At 44.5% G+C, this 22,769-nt stretch overlaps 1 protein-coding gene across 3 annotated transcripts in view; it reads right to left on the bottom strand.

Annotated features, from left to right (window-relative positions):
* Positions 1-265: 265 nt before the first annotated feature.
* LOC147105047 (nuclear transcription factor Y subunit alpha-like) overlaps positions 266-22,769 on the bottom strand; it is a 60,161-nt gene continuing 37,657 nt past the window's right edge. For 2 of the 3 annotated variants that reach the window (XM_086011092.1, XM_086011095.1), the window contains exons 7-11: positions 21,769-21,942; positions 17,135-17,227; positions 14,815-14,857; positions 2,980-3,021; positions 266-737 (exon numbers count right to left, since the gene is read on the bottom strand). In XM_086011092.1, coding sequence (XP_085867218.1) covers positions 14,837-14,857; positions 17,135-17,227; positions 21,769-21,942 — 288 coding nt within the window. In that variant the 3' untranslated portion in view covers positions 266-737; positions 2,980-3,021; positions 14,815-14,836. The remainder of the gene's footprint in view (positions 738-2,979; positions 3,022-14,814; positions 14,858-17,134; positions 17,228-21,768; positions 21,943-22,769) is intronic. The other variant, XM_086011093.1, reaches the window with a different exon arrangement.

Genomic DNA, 22,769 nt, shown 5'->3' with positions numbered 1-22,769 from the left:
ACCTCCCAAAATGGTTTACTGTCTCTCAAGAAGCAGTTTCTCTGCTACATTTTACTGAGTATTTGCATCATGTACACAGAATGACATCTTTTTAAAATGCACTCACACATTATCTCTTAATTAACAAACACTGGAAAAAAAAATACAAAATCATGTAAGTTTCATAACATACCATATGCATCAGGAAAACCCTTTCCTTCCCTCCCCACCCCACCCATTACAAGATACCTTTATTCCAATCATATTCCACCCCCCCCCCCCCCCCCAAAGAAGTCTTTGATAAACTTAATAAACGCACAGGACACTACTCTTTGACCTCCGCCAACTTTCTAAAAGTGGACAAAGTATCAGGAGGGTTGCCCCCCTACCAAAACTAATATAGACTACATACCATCACCACTGAAAGCAGTTTTAAAATTGGTTTTCTCCATCTGGACTAAACAGTTACTCAAGGTCCTTTTTCTATTGAAGTGAGTTTTGTTGCCATTATTTGTACTTTTTAGTCTAAATTCTCAAGGTTTGCAACATAAAGCAGATTTTTCTGGAGAAGCCTGTTTCGTTGTAAAGCTCCCATTTCTGTTTCAGGAATGCAGGCGAGGCAGTCAATGTAGGAATACTGGACTGAGGAGAGACCATCAATTTTACTTGGTGCTCGTTTCAAAAGACTTGCATAAGGCAGAGGTTTAGGCCACCCTGATCACCTGACCCACTATTTCTTCATTCTGCTGCTGGTGTTTCTGCAGAGGGGAAAAAGGAAAGATTGAAAAGATTAACTTAAGTTTTTGTAAAATTTCCCATCAATAATGTTTATATAACTTAGTTGATTCAGAAAACTGTTAGTTAAGAAATGCTCCCCAACACATTTATATAATTCCAGCTGAATTGACGAGCCTAAATTGTTCACTATTGGGAAGGGTAGGTATAAAGACAGAGAGTAAGCTGAAATGCAGAGATCATCTCTCCCAAGTTTATCTTAATGTCTTTGGTATAACACTATCTGTGCTGTAGTTGATAGTGGATCCTCTAACATTTTCCATTAATTCAGGGGTTTCTCAGAAATTTATCCTCTCTCTCACTCTGGTCCTTTTCATACTAATGTCCTGCTCCACAACATCAAATCTTATCCACCTATTCTATATTCATCAACTTTCTTGATTGCAGCTCCTCGTTGAACACAACCTCCATTCTTCACGCAGTGCAATGCCTGTCCATGCCCTCCGACAAAACAGCAAAAATCTTTCAAGTCTTTTTAATGTTTCTTGCAAATCTAACCAATAGCGATCACCTTTTACCCTTGATATCTCCATCCTTAGTCCTTCTTGGCCTATCTCCTCTGATCTTAAATAGAATTAACAAATCTTCATCATTTCTATAGCTTCAGCCAAGAAGCCCAGATTCCTTTTCTCATGCCAAACACTTTTCCCCCTCCCCCAGGAACTCCTAGCTCTCTATAAAAGCAAAGTCGGCCCAGGACCTGAATATTTCCATACTCGAATACCGCTCATTATCTGATAGGTGATCCTCTCTCAGCTCTAGCCTCCAATGTCACAACCATTCCTGTTCCCCACTTTATTTCATCAATGCCACTATGGCCAGTGCTCTAAGCTTTTCTCTCGTGTCTCCCAAGGTGCACATATGCCGTCCTACACCCATTTCCTCTTCCCAACTATTAACTGTTACAATCAAGACTTGTCACATTCTAACTCAATCAAAACTGTAACTACTTACCTCCCTAAATCTCTACCTCCTCCCTACAATCTTCAGGCTTTTAAAACCAATCTTGGCATCACCTAATTACTGTCTCATTCGCCTCTTCTCTTTTAAATCTTTTCAACCTTGGTGACGTCTCGCACTATGGGTACTAAATTTTAATCTTGACTTCTCAAATGAAGAAAATGAAGGATTTCCACCACTTACAAATACTTCATCAGTGTTTCATGATGCTTCCGACTGCTGTGATAGTCTCTCATTCTATAGTTTTGCCTCACTAATCCCGATCAATCCAACAACACAAAATCTGCTGGATTAATGGCGGTCAGAATAACATATTCAAGATGGCTGATACAGTGCGGCACAAATAAACACAACCCCTTTGTTTACACTGGCAGAGCAAACTGAAACTCCTGCAGTACGTGTGAAAACAAAGAACAGAAATAGCTGGACGTACTCAGGTCAGGAAGCATCTGTGAAGAAACAGAAGTCAGTCAATGGTTCAGGTATAAAACCCTTAGGACTGAAGGATCTGTGACCTGAAGTGCTGACTGAATGACTTCTGTTACTCCGAAGATACTGCCGGACCTGCTGAGCTGTTTCGGTTTTTGTTTTTAGATTTCTAACATCGACGGTATTTTGCCTTTTGTTTATCTTGTGTGAACAGTCCCTAGAAATGCTGCTACTGTTGTTCAATTTCTTTTGGCGTTGAGTGTCCAGGGATAGCGATCAGACGGCAACAATCAAGACCAAAAAACGTCAGCAGGAGAAACCGAGCAAGGTGACCAGAGGGAGCTCGGACTTGTTTTACTAAGTGCACTTTCCTTGATAAACTGAGGGTTGTTGGTTTATCAAGAAAAGGAACACTTACCTAAATCGCTTTGTTTCCAGATCAGAGCGCTGGAGTCAGAGTGCAACTTTTCCATTTGCCAGGTGCCTTATGTACTGCTCCAAACCGTGGGCCAATGAGTGAGCAGTTAAGATTATTGTGGATTCCAGATAAGAATCCCAGATTAAACAAGATTGTACTGCAGTATGGTCAATGTGGTGATTTTACTGTGGTCAAAGAGATAAGACTTTGGTGTTTAATGGCTTTAACAAGCTCAAGTGTGTGCAGAGACACAGGTTTGTCAATCTACTTGCCCTATTGTTAATTGTACCTCTACTGAAACTGCACTGTAGGAGAATGTTTGTTGAGGAGAATGTCAGAGTGCAGGGTGAATATAGTACCTCACATCACTCTGAAAATGTAACAGAATAATACTTTACCTTTTTTGTTTTTTTCTCTAGCCTACCCAGAAATCATTCAGGCTGTTGAATAAATATAAATGTACAAATAAATATCACAGAAATCTCAGGTGACAACCTTAAGGGTTGGTTTTCAACATATTCTTAGGGCTACCGCCATAGAATTTTCATTTTTCACAAGGGTATAACTTGAGGCGTGAAGAAAATAAACTGTATTGATGTTCTTTGCACAACTTTCAATATTTTCATTTTACTGTACACATTCAGGAGTGGGAGAGATGGCAAGATAATCTCAAGAAACAGATGACGGGATTGCCCCTCATCTATATTGCATGCACACTCACATATGATATCTGCGTATTTTACTAACAGTGTATGCGAGTTTATAACATGCATCTGATACAAGAGACCAGGTTAATGAGGTCAAAGTCAGACAATGTTGGAAATATACAGCAGATCCGTCAGCACTGAAAATAAATTGTGGGTTAATGCTTTGGGTAAAGACCCTTTGTCAGGACTCAAGATATTTCGGTGTTTTCAATGCTCCTTTGACCACTGCAGCTGCCACCTGATGTGATCCATCCTCTCTATCACATGCAGTTGTAAGCATTCTCTTGCTCTCTCTCTCCAGCAACATTTACATCTGTCTGCATCAGATCTACCCTGGTTTTCAGCTTCACATCAACATTTGGCACTTTTAATTAAAAAAAAAAATTTCTCTTTCAGAAAGACACTTTCAAAGTTGCTCAATGGGTGCAACCCAATCTCCTGCTCCCTCTTGCCTTTCACTTTCTTCTGATCCCATTTATCCTTCTAGCCCCACTGTTGTTTGGATTCCCACCTGCCAGGTTTTCACCATTCTTTGACCTTCCCCTTTATCACTCCAAACGATTTGTTCTCGGCTTCATTGCCTTACAACCTCAGCAAGTTACAAGCTTGACATGATGCTGAGCTCTGATTCTGCAGTCTTCATTCCTGTGCTTTCTTCTCACACACCTCCACCACTTCTCCTTCCTCCAGAGTCCTCTTGGACCTCTCGCATGCCCTCTTTTCATCAAGAGCTGCCAAAACCAGTTGTTCTGCACTCCCTTTACCCATTCTAACCTACCTCTCTCCGACTCTTCTTGCTCTCTTAGATCCCCAACCTAGTTTGAAAGTCTGCGGGGTGTGTTGCTATTTTGTGGCACTATTACAATTCAGACTTTTAAAACACGGTTATCCTGCTGAAAAGGATTGATGATAGGTGCCGTCAGAGACCGGAGAGAGGGGGCAAATTGGGTTGCTTTGCGCCTCCCGTTAGCGAAATTCAGCGGGAGGTTAGCGGCGGCGCTAACTGGCAGCACCCGGCAGCGATGATGTCATTGTTGTGCGCAGCGCTCCAGCCATGATCTTCGGAAGTGCCCCCTGACTTACTGCCGGGCGCTATGTCAGGGGGGCCTACCTGAGGCCAGGGCGGCGCTATTTAAAGGCGAGGTGCGGGGCGGCCACTTTTGTTGCTGGCCGCCTGCCAGCACCTGCCTACACTCCCGTCCCTGGCCTCCTGAACACCCCACTCCCCTGAAGTGCCGGCTGCGCTCCAAGGGCCTGGCACTTCTCTTGAGTGCCGGGCTCTTTTGCCGGCACTCCCGATCCCCGGGGGCCTGGGCCCCGGGTTGCGCTTTGCAAGGCCCCTCTCCTTTAAGGGGAGGAAGGCCTGCAATACCGTGGCGCGACATGGCGCAGCACTGCGGCACGTAGCGCCGTGATATTGACTCACAGCGCCCCAAGAGGGATGCGGGGCGCTTCCAGTAGCGCCCCGCTTCCCTCTTGGGGTGCAACCATGCAATTTCCAGCGCGGGGCGCTAATTTTTCCGTGCGCTAAAAGTAGCACCCTGGAGAAAGTAGGCTACTCAATATTTAGCCCCATGTCTTTTAAAAGCTGGGATTTGTATATTTTGTTTTCTTTCTTTGCAGATATAATGTAGCTCAAAGTAACTACACAGGTCTGTTGCATATTAAGATTCAAATCATTCTCTAATAATATCTTACAGCAATGTTGCTATGATTCCCTTTCATTCACTTGTCCAAAATGGAGATCTGGTTTGATTTTGGCTGAAAGCCCATAAATGTCATGAAGATAGGAATTCCTTCCCTTTGTAACTTAACTTCCCACAACGGATGCACAACAGATGCAGGCAGACTAAAGTCAGAATACATCCTGTTTTCACTTTGCCGATCATTCGGAGTGATTGGGTGTAGGCACTCAGCCGTATTCTACGGGGTTCTCAATCTTATTGCTTCTGAGGCCCCCTCCCGTGTTATAAAAATTCCGTGGACTCCCTGTTACACAACACAAGTACTTTTTCTATATAAAAATTAGCTATTAATAGCTCGATTACACCTTACGTAAAAGAGTTTATTAAATCCTAAATTTACATAAGCAAAATACTGCGGATGCTGGAAATCTGAAATATAAACAGAAAATGCTGGGAACACTCAGCAGGTCAGGCAGCATCTGTGGAGAGAGAAACAGAGATAATGGCCCCGATTTTCTGCCAGCCTTCAGGCAGGTTTTCAGGCGGGCGGGGGCCGAAAATCGCAGAAATAGGGGGCCGTGACCGCCCCCCGCCTGATTCCCCGCCCCGTCCGACTTTCGGACCGCCGTTTCTCTGCGACCCGAATCAGTCCCGCCCGCCGCTGGCGGGACTGGCCGTCGGGACCCTAATCACCAATTATTGGCATGTTTAATGCCATTTTAAGGGGCCCTTGCGATTTTCAAGGGTTCCCCACGCTAAACACGCCTGCGGGGAACCCCGCTGATGAAACCTGGTATGAAGCTTGCCAGCTTGCTTGCTCTCAGCTGCAGGTCATTCGGGAAAGCTGCGATTTAAAGGGACAGCATTTGTATGTTGAAGGACCTTGTTGTTGCAGGCTTGGGGCTACTTCTTCAAGGCTTAGGCACAGCTGTGGAAGGTTGGAGCCTCACACATTTCTCCAATGTGATCTCCTGGGAAGCCCCTCTCGCCACCCTCACTCAGCGCTTCCTCAGCGGAGGCATCTACCAGAAGCATGGGACGCCTTTTTTCCTTCCCTTCTTGCCATTACAGGATCTCCAGCAGCAGAGGCGACAGCAGCAGAACCAGGAACAGCAGGATGAGCACCAGGCTGCTGCTCACTCACCTGAAGCTGCACAGGCCAGAAGGGGCCAGCGCTTGGAAGTGGCTTGAGAGCATCTTGCTGCGCTTTAGGGGGCCATGGGGACCCGTATCTGCACTGGCAGTCCTACTCAGAAGGACTTCCATGAAGGTCTGGTTTCTCTGTTCAATAGATGGCCAACGCTCCTCAAGAGATGTCATTCTCTTATGAGCACTCACCATGTTTTCCATACCCCGGCGAGTTATCTCCTCCATGGAGGTTGCCAACCTTTCCATGGTGATGCGTTTCTGCGCCAATGACTCCACAAAGGCTCTGCTCATGGTCGCTATGGACTCCTCCATTCGCTCCACACTCGCAGCCACCCTGGAGATAAAACCTGCCAGGCTCCTGCATCTGTGCATGGAGATCCATCACCTCTTCTCTTGTGGATGGACCCAGAGGCAGAGGGTCGACATGCAGCGCAGCTGAGCTGAGCTGGCAGAGTCCTGCGCCCTCCGACGAGGACTCTCCACTGCTGTCCCTGTCTCCAGAATCTGCTGAGGCTCACTTGTGAGCTGTGAAACACCAGGTGACAACACTACTCTATGTCCCGAAGGTCCCCCCGAGGTGTGAGTGTCTGCGCTGGTGCTGGGTGCGCTTACTTCTGCTGACGCTGCACCCTCAGAGGTTGGAGCTTCCTCTGAGGAGTCTGGCTGCACAGCCTCTTCCTCCTCCGCAGTGGGGACGGGGGCTCTGGATGGTCCTGTGGGGGAGTAGAGGAAGGAGTTAGAGATGTGATGCCTAGGTTACATGCACATTCGAGTTGACATCTGCTGACACCTGCATCCATGCAGCCTTGGTCTCAGTGGGAGGCCTCTTCCTGCCTGACCTAGGGAAGAGGACCTCCCTGTGGGCCCTAACCCCATCCAATAATGCCTGCAGTGAAGCTTCGTCGAATTTGGAGGCAGCTCGGGGTCTGGCACTGGCCACAGCTGCTGCAGGCTCCTCTGCCATCCTGTATGGTGCGTTTGGAAGCCAACAGAGGAAGCAATGCTTGCTGTGGACCTTGAAAGCACCACGAATGATGACATCATACTGTGGGGCTTTCTGACTAGAAATGGACAATTAGCAAGGCTGTCCACACGCTGGAAATTAATTGGCCACTTGAGGGAAAATTGCGTGCAGCTGGCTGACCCATTTTTTTTCGGGTCAGAACCCCACATTCGGGGAATCCGACCATTTCCCACACAATCCACAAAATCAGGCCCAACATTTCAGGTCTGATGAAAGGTCATCGGCCTGAAATGTTAACTCTATTTCTCTCTCCACAGATGCTGACTGATCTGCTGAGTATTTCCAGCATTTTCTGCTTTTAACCTAAATTTACATTATGTGCCCATTTGCTGCCATGGGTCTGCTCCACCCCATCAACCATTTGTTTAACAGGAAATGAACCAGGAGCAACAAGCGCAGTGCTCACTACAGGCTCATTTTGTGCACACTCAGTTGGACTGGACTAAAATTCCAGGTCCACGTCCTCCATTTCGGAAACAGAACTGCCCTCTTATTTCGATACCAAACCCCAACATGGCGGTGAAAGCCACGACTTGAATTAACAGCACCAGTAATGGCGGAGGACAATGGTACATGAGAAAAATGGAGAAATAAACAGAGCCCTGACCAACTTTACCCACCCGACCTCATCGCCATGAATCGTTTAGTGACAAAGGCAGCCCCCCTCCCTCTTGCCTCCTCCCCAACCCTTTCACAAATAGCCGGCGGTATCTCAAAGTACATGAAAACCCAGACTAGACCTATCCGTCCGTCAGGGAAGAACAAGGCCATGAATATAAAGCGCTGAGTCTCAAGTGCGAGGAAAATCGTGATACGTCTTTTTTATTAACTCAGCTATTTTATTAACTCTAGACTGAAGACATTGAAGGAGAGAGTCACAGCGGATCCGGATTATTACGGCCTTGCCGCAAGCTCAGAGACCGCAAAGTCTTTTTCTTTCCTTCCCCCGTCCCCAGGTCACGTGGCGCGCGTGCACTCTCTCCATTGACCGCGCTCTTTTCAAATGCACGAGCAGCTTCCAACTGACACAGGGTGGCTCTGCATGAGGGGAAAGGAAATGGATGACTGGATAGACTGTCTGCACTTGTACATGTTTCCTTGCAGTCACTTGCCAGCGTCTGACACGTGTATCCGCACACCGCTGTACAATTCAGTTCCTGTTTGCCTTCTTATCAGTGACTTATTCAAGGGGCTAAAACAGTCTAACCATAAGTGGCAGTGACACACTGTGCATTAATCCCTTGTCACTTTTTTTTATTTTTGAGTGCTCCCTATTCAGCTCAGTCGATGTTTGCAGCTCTAGTGCACTGACTTTGAAAACAGTCGCTCATATATTCGATGATGACTTAGGCTTAGGCAATCCCTCGGAGCCGAGGATGACTTGCTTCCACATTAAAAATGAGTTCGCAGGTGACTGATGAGTCCAATGCGGGACTTACAGACTCTGTCACAGGTGGGGCAGATGGTGGTTGAAGGGGCGGGTGGGTGGGGTGCTTGGGTTGACGTGCGCTCCTTGCGCTGCCTGCGCTTGGCTTCCGCTTGCTCCCGGCGAAGAGACTCGAGGTGTTCGGCGCCTTCCTGGATGCTTCTCCTCCACTTTGTGCGGTCTTGGGCCAGGGATTCCCAGGTGTCGGTGGGGATGTTGCACTTTTTCAAGGAGGCTTTGAGGGTGTCCTTGAAGCGTTTCCTCTGCCCACCTGGGGCTCTCTTGCCGTGCCGGAGCTCCGAGTAGAGCGCTTGTTTTGGGAGTCTCGTATCGGGCATGCGGACAATGTGGCCCGTCCATCGGAGCTGATTGAGCGTGGTCAAAGCTTCGATGCTGGGGATGTTGGCCTGAGCAAGCACACTGATGCTGGTGCGCCTATCCTGCCAATGGATTTGCAGGATCTTGGGGAGGCAGCGTTGGACCCAGTCCAGTCAAGAGCAGGACAGCAGTCAGTGTGTCGCAGACTAGGTCACCAGACTTCCTCAAATAGAATGAATGGGCGGAAGATGTGGCTGGTTATACACAATTGAGAAAGGTTCCCAAAGTATTTACCTTGGCAGGACCAATCATCCATCCATGTTCTGCTGAAAGGCTTATCTGAGTTTCAGAATGGTATCTGGCCACGTGTCAGAGCGGAAGGTCCAGAGAGAACGTTGTGGACCATTTGTGGTACTTTGGTCTGCTTCTGAAAGGTGAAGTGGGGAACTTTCAAGAATTCTTGGCCCCTGCAAATACCCTGCTCTCAACCCATATGCTGAAGTAAAAACAGTTTTGAGAAGTATCTGATGATAGTTAACAATTAAAAGCAGCGAGTGGAACATGGAAGCGAATAGGGCTGGATCAAAAATAAACTTACCTAGATAAATACTGCTGTAAAAGTCAGTGACACGCAAAGGGACTTGTCTAAGCGTTCAAATGGTGCCCAACAGTAAGAACCTGAATTGATTGTGCATGCAGTCTTTATAGCTGAGACTATTCCACTCGTCTCAATATGCAAAGGAGACTAATGATGTTTATGTCATAAACATCCGTAGTCTCTCCTCTATATTGATGGGACAAAACAACTGGTGGACCCCCTGAAATCTTCCCGTGGACGCCTAGGGGGCCATGGACACCTGGTTGAGAGCCCCTGTTCTATGGGATTAGAAAAGGTTCCCGACACGCTCAGATGTCGTGTACCTCCTCGACTGCGCTCTGGACTACCTCATAGATCAACAGTTGTTCATTTTGTGCCCCACAATAGGAACACATGGAATCATGTCTGGTGATCTGTGCAGCCATGCAGTCCCAGGTTGCAGGGAGTCGCCCGCTCACTGGGTTTAACATAAGAACATAAGAAATAGGAGCAGGAGTAGGCCAATCGGCCCCTCGAGCCTGCTCTGCCATTCAATAAGATCATGGCTGATCTGATCCTAACCACCAATCCACTATCACAGAACCATCTCCTGAATCTAACAGAATTAGACACACGAAATAGGAGCAGGATCAGGCCTGCTGGCTGTCTATTATGAAAATCTAGCTTACTCCAGTCATGGGCTTCCCAGTGTTCACGAGACTACATAATGCTCAGTTGCAAGAATCCATGTGAAATAGCCCCTTCCTTAAGAATTGGAATAAGGCTAGACTTAATTACGTTACTATGCGCCGAATTATGTGCTGAATCTACTGGATGGGGACTTACCAATCTTGTAAGTGGCACCGCTTGTGCCAACAAGCCCATTTTATCATTACTTCTCATTTTTGCCTGCATTGTCAGCTTTGCAATGGAGTCATCCCTTTTCCCATTAGCTTAGCTCCTTTCAGCCTCCAGCTTAAGTAGTCTAACTAATACATACAAAACTGCTCTTCCTCCCCCTGGACATGCGGACATGCTCTTTCCTCTCTTTGCTGCTTAGCCAGCTACAGATTTCTTTGCGTTTCCAGTCTTGCCACTTCGTTTGATCTCTGACCTGATACTCGTGGTACTGTCTTTTAATTCAGATAGGTTCCACTTTGATCTCTGACACTGATCCCATCTTCGCCTTCATGAACTGTTAAGTTTTGGATTTTAAAATAGTCTTTTTCATTCAAACGGCCCAACAGTTTCTGGAAGCAAAACAGCTCTAATCAACGGAAATTTGTGCCTTTTGTTTACTGCCCCAGTAAAGATAATGTAGCCCAGATCTAACAATGAACCCTCAAAATGCAAAACTGCATACTGGGCTCATGTAGGATTCTCACGTCTTCAGCCTATCTGACACACTAAACCAGATTTGGACATATTAAAATGATGACGAATTCAATTTATTTATCCTAAAATTTACAGATGAAATATTAGGCATTTACTCTGGCTGCGTAAGACTTGGGTGTCGGGAGCCAGAGGCATTAAACACACATTGGAACTGAGTAAAGGGGTACTGAATTTGCACCCAATTCGAAGGAGAAAGCAATTTCATTGATGGAGAAACTAAGCATTCTATAATTATCCTGCACATCACTGAAACAACAGGGAGTCTGTTTTGTGTGAAATCAAAACCCATCACATGCAGCTTTCCTGCATAGCAGCCAGCCATTTCAACGTGACAATAATCAGAAGTCACATTTCCATCTGACATCAAACCATAACAAACTACATTAAAAAAAAATTTCTAGACAAACAAATTTAGTGGCTCAAAGTTACATGAACCAGCTTCACAGTATATACTGCTGCCAGACAGCTGCGTTGAATGACATGCTCCATGAAAGAACATTTAACACATTAAAATTAGCTACCTGATCTAATTTCACAGGAGGAACAAAGCCAAGTAATTCTCTTTGAAATAAGGGAAAAAAAACCTCATTTGGAAAAAATACACTTTTTAAATACACATCATTAAAATAAAAGCACAAATTTCAGAATTTGTGAAAGATACAAGTACTTCGACCTGGCTGAGACTTAACAGCAATGATCTGACTCCTCTTCCCATCTCCGCCAGAAGCCTAGCCTTATTACTGAATACCATACCATTATATCCCAGGCTGTAACTGATTTCACATGGATATCTTCTCTAATACTGCTCCAATCTCTTAGTCCCCAATCCATACTCCCACTTTCTACCTTCTCCCCAAATTTCACAAACAGAAATGGTTGCCAGAACCATTGTTTTAGTTTTCTCTTGTCCCACCAAACTCATATCCTCTTATCTTATAAAATCATACAGCATAGGAGGAGGCCATTCGGCCCATCGTGCTGGCTCTTTGAAAGAGCACTCCAATTAGTCCCACTCTCCCACTCTTTCCCCATAGCCCTGCAAATTTTTCCCTTTCAAGTATTTATCCAATTCCTTTTTGAAAGTTACTATTGAATCTGCTTCCACCGCCCTTTCAGGCAGCGCATTCCAGATCACAACAACTTGCAGCGTAAAAAGTTTCTCCTTCTCTCCGCTCTAGTTATTTTGCCAATTATACTAAATCTGTGCCCTCTGGTTACCGATCCTCCTGCCAGCATAAACAGTTTTTCTCTATCTACTCTATCAAAACCTTTTATAATCTTGAACGCCTCTATTAAATTTCCCCTTAACCTTCTCTGTTCTAAGGAGAACAATCCCAGCTTCTCCAGTCTATCCACATACTGAAGTCCCTCATGCCTGGTACCATTCTAGTAACTCCTCTCTGCACCTTCTCCAAGAGTTAATTTAATTTAAATCAAATCTTAATTTCTCTTGCCCAGGCTCTGCCCATTTACTCTTTTGACGTCCTCCTCCATTTTGACAATGACAGATTTTCTGGTTCCAATTGCCAACAATTGATGTCCAGTCCCTCTAAATGTCCATCTCTCACAGGGTGTCCTCCCAGCCACCTTGGGACTTCTTGCTTGAGCAATATCTCAACCAGTTTTCATCTACCACCAATCTCCTATGCTTGGCTGAAATTGTTCATACCCTCAACAATTTCTCTTTTAATTCCACATAATTTCCCGAAATCAAAAGGTGTCAACTATGGAAGTCCACAACAGGCCCAGTTATGGGTTTCTTTTTGTAGCATATGTGGAACACTGCTTGTTCCAGTCCTATTCAGACCAACTCCCATGTCTTTTCTTCTGTTACACTGACAATTGTGTTATTGCTGCTTCCTGCTCCCACATTGACCTGCAGCAATTCACTGACTGCACTTCCCAGTTCCACCAATCACTCAGCTCTACAACGTCCATCTTGGAGTCCTCCCTCCCCACCCCTGGTGGTGGACTTTTGATCTATATTCCTAAACCGCCATGAATTCACGGGCACAGACTCGATGGGCCGACTGGCTTCCTTCTGTAATAACAACAGAAAATGCTGGAAATACTCAGCAGGCCAGGCAGCATCCGTGGAGAGAGAAACAGAGTTAACGTTTCAGGTCTGGGACCCTTCATCAGAACTGGAAAAAGCTGGAGATGTAACAGATATGAAGCAGGTGCAGAGACAGGGGGGCGGGGGGTTAGGAGGGGAGGAAGGAATAGAAAGAACATGCTGTACTTTTGTAAGAGGCAGGAAAGATAAAATGTTGCAAATGGGAATGGCAAAAATCATACTGCATGAAAAATGGGGGCAGGGATAATTATCTGAAATTATCTGAGATTTCCAGCATCTGCAGTATTTTGCTATTATATTGGCTCCCTTCTGTGCTGTATTATTCTATATACTATTCTATGAATTCCCACAACTGGTTGGAACTATTATTTAAATGGAGAGATTACACAATGCTACAGTTCAGAGGGACCTGGGGGTCCTTGTGCACAAAACACAAAAAGTTAGCATGCAGGTACAGCAAGTAATCAAAAAGGCAAATGGAATGTTGGCCTTTATTTCAAAGAGGTTGGAGTATAAAAGCAGGGAAGTCCTGCTACAACTGTACAGAGTATAGGTGAGACCACACCTTGAGTACTGCGTACAGTTTTGGTCTCCTTATTTAAGGAAGAATATACTTGCATTGGAGGCAGTTCAGAGATGATTCACTAGGTTAATTCCAGAGATAAGGGGGTTGACTTATGAGGAAAGATTGAGCAGGCTGGGCCTATACTCATTGGAATTTAGAAGAATGAGAGGTGATCTTATTGAAACATATAAGATACTGAGGGGGCTCGACAAGGCAGATGCAGAGAGGATGTTTCCCCTCGTGGAGAAATCTAGAACTCGGGGGCATAGTTTCAGAATAAATGGGTCGCCCTTTTAGAACTGAGATGAGGAGGAATTTCTTCTCTCAGATGGTTGTAAATCTGTGGAATTCTCTGCCCCGGAGAGCTGTGGAGGCTGGGTCATTAAATACATTTAAGGTGGAGATAGACACATTTTTGCAAGATAAGGGAGTGAAGGGTTATGGGCAGTGGGCGGGGAAGTGGCTTTGAGCCCAAGATCAGCCATGATCTTATTGAATGGCGGAGCAGGCTCGAGGGGCCAAGTGGCCTATTCCTGCTCCTATTTCTTATGTTCTTATGAATTTTTCAACCGACATCTCTTTGTGAAAACACTTCATCTTGTTTCCTCAGTTTCTTTCTCTGCTTGGATGAATTCTTTGTCCCCTGCCAAGGTTTTCCTTTGCTGTGGTTGACAAGTTGCTCGATAATGTCTGTCCCATTTCCTGTGTCTCCACTCTCACCCCCAGTGACGACGGCAGGCTCCCTCTTGGCCTCATTTCCCACCAACTGCAGTGTAAACCCACCATCAAAGCACATGATTTCCCTTCTGCTCAGCTTTCCAGAGGAACATCTCCCTCCATAACACATTCACTTTTCCATCACCTCAGCTCCAGCTACTCCTCTCTAGGCACTTTCCAAGGCAACTACAGCAGTTGCAACACCTGTCCAATCCTTTCTTCCCACATTACTGTCCAGGGCTCTAAACACGTTTCTTGTGGCAGACAGTGATTCCGATGTACTTTCTCAAATATACTACACCATATTAGCTGCTCATTTTCAGTCTCTGTAATATGGAGGCCAACTGCAGCTTGGGCAACTCCTCTGCTCAACATTGCCGACTTGTTTGAACGTATGACCCTGGCTTCCTTGTGCCTTGCCACAAAAAGCCCCCTGAACTTTCTATCCTTGTCATCTTACACTGTTCCAACCAAGCTTAGCCCGCCAGTATAAATTGTGACTTCAGAACTTAGCTGACTCCACCATTTTCCAACCGATTTTTCTTATGTATAGTCCACTACACTCCCTCCTATTTATGAGCTATTTTACTCACCTTTTCTCTGTCTTACGCCTTTTCACAGCCTGACTGAGATGACCTTTATAAAAAGAAAAAAGTATCAAGAAGTTTAATTGCTTAAAATAACCAATTCTGATGATGGGACTCTATCCAAAATGTAAACCTATCTTTGCTTCAGACGCTGACAGACCTGCTGTACATTTCCAGTATTGTCAGTTTTATTTCAGGTTGACAGCATGTACAATTTCTTTTCTTTTTATGTCTAGGCCAAAGTCAGGGAGACAAGAAAGGATATATTACCAGAGCTGTTACATTACAGCTTTTCAAAGTAGGCTTGGATGAAAATATTAGAGTATATCACCATCACAATTCACTTAAAAATACCATCACAAAGAATCATGATTATCTTGAAAATCTTTTTGCCACTCTCTCCTGCTCCATGTCTTGATCATTTTTGAACAAAAAAAACCTTTTGTAATGTGTTTGTGGCACTCCAGATATCACAAATGTCACACTCAAGAAAAGCATTATTTTTCTGACCTTGAGAAGCACAGTATTTACAAGCACCTGCCAATCCAGAAATAAAAAACCCAGGACACACCTATTTACAGACTTTGCGACCTTAAGGGACACACCCATTATATAAAATAATTCATTGCGTGTTACATATAACCTTTTTTGCTTCAGTCTATCTTCTTGTTTATTGTCAGCCACACCACAGCAGATTCACTAGTGAGATTTAAACAAGAAGCCCGGATGGCATCATTGGGGTAACTTCTTGAAGGAGTTACTGAAGCCAACAGTTGATGGGAGTTGAATAAACCTCAACTGAAATAATTAATCTATGGTACTTCAGGGTTGACTGAATGAGAATTTAATTCCTTCAATGGCGGGATTAGTAATTCCTCTAAACCAGCCCCCGCTCCAGGAAATGTCTTCAGCACTCACTTTTTACATAAAATCATGAATGACACACGACAGCGCAAAATCGTAGAGCAGAAACTGATAGCCAAGTTCCGCACTCATGAGGACGGCCTCAACCGAGATCTTGGGTTCATGTCACGCTACATGTAACCCCACCTGACGTAGGGTCACCCAGACTCGAGTCGTCGTTGGCTTGTTCTCTCTACACAGATGCGGCCGGACCTGCTGTGATTTCCAGCAAAAAAAATGTTTTTTTGCCTGTTTTTTGTTTTTCATACAGACCCCAGCATCTGCAACATTTGACCCCTTGTGACCCCACCTCATTGTTCTTTGATGTAATGTTTTCCTGACTAACCTGTTTGGACACCAGTCACACCTTTGATTGCTGTGATTATCTCTCTGCCGAGGTGTGATAAATGGCAGTTAGAAAGATTACCTGTAATCATCTGGCAGTATTCTCTGACTATATAAGCCGTGTCTTTATGCATCGCTCCACTTCACCTGACGAAGGAGCAGCGCTCCGAAAGCTTGTGATTTCAAATAAAACTGTTGGACTATAACCTGATGTTGTGTGACTTCTTACAGAAATCAAAGGGATGACAAGGTTGATACAAATTGTTTTTATACTGTTTGATTTTTAAATAATGTATCACTGAAAAATTTGGTGCAAATGTCTGTTTACAACAAACCACAGCCGCTTTTAACACATGATGACAGTAACACTGATGATCAATGACTGTGACATCATTACTTATAGAGGAATGATCTTTCACTGATTTATATAGAATTCTATCTACTGTTAAAATATAACGCTGAGTCGAAGTTCTGATAAGGTACAAGAGTAAGGGCCATCCAAGTGATTATGTACCCTGCAGAAACGCTGCACCACAGATAGCTACTATTACAGTATAAATGGGCAATGGTAGCCTTCATTACCCCAATCCATGGTGTCCCACTGTAATAGCTAAATGCTTCAGTCCATCCTTTACAGCAATGATTCTCAAACTGCAGAATGAGACCTGGCCCATTCTCAATGAATACAGTTTAAACATTCCAAATGTAAGTTTATTTCTATGCTGGTTGGCACAGAGTTATTTCATGCAAAAGAAAGCAGAGGTCTAAAAAAAAAGCACACACAACCACATCATCTGGAGGGCTTAGTCAAGGCCTGGAGTTTGATTTACAATTTAGGAACTGTAAAAATGACTGTAAATCATGCACAGCATGTACACTATCTACTGAAGTGGTCATCACAGACACTGAGGGGTTAAATAGCTTAGGTATTATTACCAGCACCAATATCTATAGCTAGTGGAGCATGAGAAGCTTTGTGAATCTTTTGATTAGGTGGCCCAGGCAAAGTTTGAGAACCATTGCTGGAGCGTATAAACCTTTGTTTCATAATAGTTACACATAGGAAAACAACACGTACAATCTCTTCACCCTCCTTGGGAGAAAAAAAGCGCCCGCCTTCTCCGCGCTTTCGCTGCATTGCGTGGCGATGACGTGACTCATGGAGGTATTTCTGTAAATAGAAAGAAAAAGCTACACGGTTACAGCAATAAATGAACAGCCTTAATGAGGAGACATTTCAACCCAAATGGACAGCCTATTCAACACCAGCAGATAGAAGTTAGATAACCTGCTTTGCAGGTTGTCTTCATTCTTGGTGCATGAGCATCCTCCACATACTATGACTGGACCCAGGTTGCCAAGAGAGAAAAAACACTAGAACATCACCCCTTTAAGAGATGCTCAGGTCATCCATGTGAACGTCCCTTTCAACATAATATAAAATGCATTTCCCTAGAATTTCCCTTAGTTACTTTCCCAAAGCAGGCAGTATCCCAAATTTCACAGTAAGCTATGTAAGTACATATATTTTTTAACATCTGTGGAGGGATTGTTAGCTGTTTGGGTGAGATCTTGGTATGAGAAAGATGCTTCCATTCAAAAAATGAAGGCAGCCCGTCACAGCAGGCAATCTAAATGTCTTCATTTCTTTTAACCACCTATCTGAGGAGACTGACTCAGTATTACACTTAGTAAGAGAGAGAATCTCTCCCAAGCTAGGTTATAGGCCTGCATCAAATACAGACCCAGCAAACAATTTCACTGACAAGCCCAGACAGTAACGTTTGGTAGACAAGGCCAAGAATAAAAAAAATGTAAGGTTTGCCCGAGGTGCAGAATTCGAATTAGCAGAATGCCCATTGATATTCTTGGAAGATTTTCCATTTGCTGTATGATAACAGAACATGATACACTGCACCATTCAGTGAGCTGAACTTTTAATGCAACACTGGGTATGTATCTCATAGCATATGAAAGGTTGCCAAGCCTTGTGAATACATTTGATTCTATCAATGTGCATCAAAGCTCTTAACGTCAAAATGAACCAGGTGCTCCAACTCCGCGTACAGTACAGTCAATTCCCAGTTAGCAGGATTTTATGGACTGAAATTTTAATTCCATTAATTAATCCATCTGGGAGTTCATGGGGAGTTTTGGTTTATTTAACCCTGCAATCAAGGGACACAAAACAGCCTTTCCTAAAGAGGTAAGACTTCCTTTGCCCAGTGCCCCATATGAGCAGAGATTAAGGTTTCTGGGATACTGAGGAGAGGGAGGTCATTCCCATTTCCCCATGAGGCAGCCGTACGACTTCCCTCGAAGGCAATCAACAGTTTCAATTCTAAAATGGTCTGGAGCCTGAAATGGCTTCACTTGCCCTTACTCTGGGTATTGCACCCTTTTTACAAAGATGGAAGTATCTTGTTTTAAAGGGTTCATGCATGCACTTACGTGAGTGATAGTTGGGTGCCTGTGTGGGAACGGTAGTGGGGTGGAGAATGGGATGTCAGCTTTCATCCAATGCCAAAAGACAGGCAGCCTCTTATAGCCTGTACTGTGCTAGTGTAGGGCCCTGTCTCTGCCTCTTGCAGCAAATTCTTTGCCAAGTTTACCAAGTTAACATTGGCATATAAAGGAACATGTTTAGGGCAAGAACCACTATCCTTAAGGGGCAGAGTCCAAGCTTTTGGATAAAGAAGGTTTAGCTCCCGATAACTCTAATTGCATCCTCCCCACTTTTCCAGTTTGGTTGCGAGTTCTGGTTAGAGTAATACATATTTAACAGGAAGGGGGCATCTTAGAAAGTTTGGCCTGATGTGGAATAAGTTAAAACTCTTCCAGGACAGTTACAGGAAACTTTCGTTTAACCGGAGGTTAAAAGTCCGGGAAGCTCTTATCTACCGGCAAAATTCAGGAGCCGTTTTCTATAAGTTTTTTTTACTTCTCGTTGCTTTTTTTTCCCCCCCAGTCAGGCTCTGCAAGGTCTGTAGCTAAGCAACAGCTTCAGCTAGAGACGCTTGCAGCTGCAGCCGACTGTTTTGAAGCTGTTGCTAAGCAACAGGGTTTGTTGATTCACACGGAGCTGAAAAGCTCTGTATGTTTTAACATTGCCGCTGGTTTATACGGCAGTTTTGATCTAACGGCACCAGCTCGGTCCCGTCAGTGCCGGATACCAGTAAGTTTCCTGTATTTGAATTCTGTGTCTGTGTGCGAGGGTGAGTTTGTGATTGTGTCTGTCCATTTATTCATTTCCCAATTTGTTTTATATCATTCCCTTGCTTTTACATATTTAGTAAAAAAAAAAGACAACAGGTAAAATGCTAGATTGCACCACCCTTCCTTGTGACAGTATGCTAGTATATCAGCATTCATAAAGTGGTTGGATCATAGAGACCTGGGACGCTCATTACTAGTCTAGTCATGTACCTCCAGATATGGTAGCCCAGCAATGGCATACTGAGACCAAGTGTAAACCATTCTGTTGCACAGAGGAACATGACACAGAAGGAAAGGATAAGGTACTTGGGAAGTACCAGAGGATTGAGTGTATTACATTGGTCTATAGGATTCTTGTAGTCAGTCACTCATAATGAATGCGTTCTTTGTTTACTTTCTCTTAATGAAAATGAACACAAAGTGCACTTGTGGTATCACGGCACAAACAAGTAGCTTTATTTGGTAGCTGAGTGGAGGGGATACTCCCAGGTGGGAGGACGCTCGTGTGGAGCATAAACGCTGGCACGGACCAATTGGGCCAAATGGCCTGTTTGTGCTGTAGACTCCATGTAAAATGAATAAAATTAATTTATTTCTGACTACTACAGTATAGTGCTGGGTAAACATTGGCCTCTCTTGGTGCTGGATGCTTAAGCGGTCAGAGGATTGGCTCTCTAACAGAAAGCAGAGAGTTGGGATAAATGGTTCGTTCTCAGATTGGCAACCAGTAACTAGTGGTGTTCCGCAGGGGTCAGTGCTGGGTCCCCAACTCTTTACAATCTATATTAACGATTTGGAGGAGGGGACCGAGTGTAACATATCAAAGTTTGCAGATGATACAAAGATGGGACGGAAAGTAGTGAGTGAGGAGGACATAAAAAACCTGCAAAGGGACATAGACAGGCTAAGTAAGTGGGCAGAGATTTGGCAGATGGAATACAATACTGGAAAGTGTGAGGTTATGCACTTTGGCAGGAAAAATCATAGAGCAAGTTATTATCTTAATGGCAAGAAACTGGAAAGTACTGTAGTACAAAGGGATCTGGGGGTCCTGGTGCACGAAACTCAAAAAGTTAGTATGCAGGTGCAGCAAGTGATTAAGAAGGCCAATGGAATGTTGGCTTTTATTGCTAGGGGGTTGGAATATAAAAACAGGGAGGTATTGCTGCAGTTGTACAAGGTATTGGTGAGGCCGCACCTGGAATACTGCATACAGTTTTGGTGTCCATACTTAAGAAAAGACATACTTGCTCTCGAGTCAGTACAAAGAAGGTTCACTCGGTTAATCCCGGGGATGAGGGGGTGGTCATATGAGGAGAGGTTGAGTAGATTGGGACTCTACTCATTGGAGTTCAGAAGAATGAGAGGCGATCTTATTGAAACATATAAGATTGTGAAGGGGCTTGATCGGGTGGATGCGGTGAGGATGTTCCCAATGATGGGTGAAACTAGAACTAGGGGGCATAATCTTAAAATAAGGGGCTGCTCATTCAAAACTGAGATGAGGAGAAACTTCTTCACTCAGAGGGTGGTAGGTTTGTGGAATTTGCTGCCCCAGAAAGCTGTGGAAGCTACATCATTAAATAAATTTAAAACAGAAATAGATAAGTTTCCTAGAAGTAAAGGGAATAAAGGGTTACGGGGAGCGGGCAGGAAATTGGACATGAGTCTGGGTTCGGAATGGTCATGGCCCTGTGGGTAGTGGAGCGGGCCCAGGGGCCGTGTAGCCTTGTTCTGCTCCTACTGTGTTCTAATTCTGTTAGATTTCAGGAGATGGTTTTATTCCTGTTCCTGGCTGGGGTGGAGATCGCCTTTACAGAAGGTAAGTACTGTAGAAAATATAGGGACAGAGTGATCTCCTGGAAGAATTTCGATCGCCTAGATGGGTCGGAGAGGAATTTCCCAGATTTTTTTCTCCCAAATTGGCCATTGGGTCTTTATCTGGTTTTTCGCCTCTCCCGGGAGATCACATGGGTTCGGGTGGATGCAGAGTGATAGAAGATTTGAGGTTAGGATCAGATCAGCCATGATCTTATTGAATGGTGGAGCAGGCTCGAGGGGCCGATTGGCCTACTCTTGCTCCTATTTCTTATGTTCTTATGAATAAACAAGATTAAAACACAGTGTTGTTTTAGGAGGATTCTAAAGAGCTGAGAAGGTTTTGGTGCTCATACAACAGAACCGACATCCAGCCTGTAAACAAAATAAAGACATAAACCATGGATGGTATTTTTCAAGCAAATATATGCAGGCTCCAGTTGCAATGAGGTTTGTGTTAGTAGTCGAGGCATACAATGCAAGAAAAACAAGCCTAGACCAAATGTGTAATTTATTCCCCAGTCTTCCGAAATATTTAAATGTTATTACCAGAACACACATCAGTACAAAAAAGGATAAACTTTATCCACCACTAAGGACATTTACTCAAAAACATTTATCTGTGGTGAAATTTTATCATCTCAAGAAGGCAGACCTACTTTGTTCCGTTTTACTTACTCTCCTTTCTTTTGGAATTCGGCCTTCTGCCTCTAGCTTGGCTCGTGCCTGTCTCCTTTTTAAGATCCGGTGATACTGTTTGGCGTTTACATATAACGGTTCTTCTTCCAGCAGCTCTGCACCTGGCAAGGGGATTCTCTGCATAGCTGGAACTGTGCTAGCACCTGGCACCATCTGCACGGGTTGCCATAAAAAAGAGCCAATGGAAAGATTGGTAAGAAAAAGGTAGCTTGCTCTCCTGTGTAGATGATAATTTTGCAACATATATATTGTACTTCTTCCATGGTTTAGTAAGCTAGTGTCTCCTAGGAGAACCAGGAAGCCTCAAACTTGCTGTTTATCACAAACAAGAGATGTTCCTGTTAACCCTGCAAGGAATGCCGTACCATTTCCTCACCAAATTCAAAGCTACGGCAAGAGGCCTTTTAGTAGAGCGTCATGGAATGGTAAAATGCAGATCTGTGCCAATGAGACAAAACCTCAACCCAGCTGTGCCACTGGGGAGACTCTCTGGCAATGGCTTGGTTCAATGGGATTATGAAATGTTAAATGAAAGGCACGCTGCATCACTATCACACCTTAAATAGCTTGTTCAAGAGTGTGACTAGTAGTAGCTCGTGAGCAGATTGTTCATCTTCATGGGTAGGGTCCAGAGACATGGGGCTGGATTTTCATTAAGCTGTCGGGAAGGAGGCGGGACTACAACTTTCGGGTTTTAGTCCCGCCTCCATCGACGTCCGGCCAATCGACGCAATTTTCCCTGTTGAGCCCTCCCAGCAGGCTCAGCGGGCCAATTAAGGGTCACCCGGCAACAGGTGACGTCACAGACTGAAATTTCATCTGTCAAGAGTTTTTGACAGATGAAATATCAGTGTTTCACAGCTGTTTGAAGCTGTCAAACACTGACAGTCTGAGTTCTAACTTGAGTCCTTCTGCACAGACTCAGTTAGAACTGTCACCGGCACTGAAAGCTGAAGGCTGTCACTTTTGACAGATCGCAG

Source organism: Somniosus microcephalus, chromosome 18, assembly GCF_052327205.1.
Source record: "Somniosus microcephalus isolate GS21.2 chromosome 18, FLI_Smic_1.0, whole genome shotgun sequence".
Classification (NCBI taxonomy): domain Eukaryota; kingdom Metazoa; phylum Chordata; class Chondrichthyes; order Squaliformes; family Somniosidae; genus Somniosus; species Somniosus microcephalus.
The sequence above is the reverse complement of the archived record's forward strand: the minus strand, read 5'-3'. Positions and strand labels throughout refer to the sequence as shown.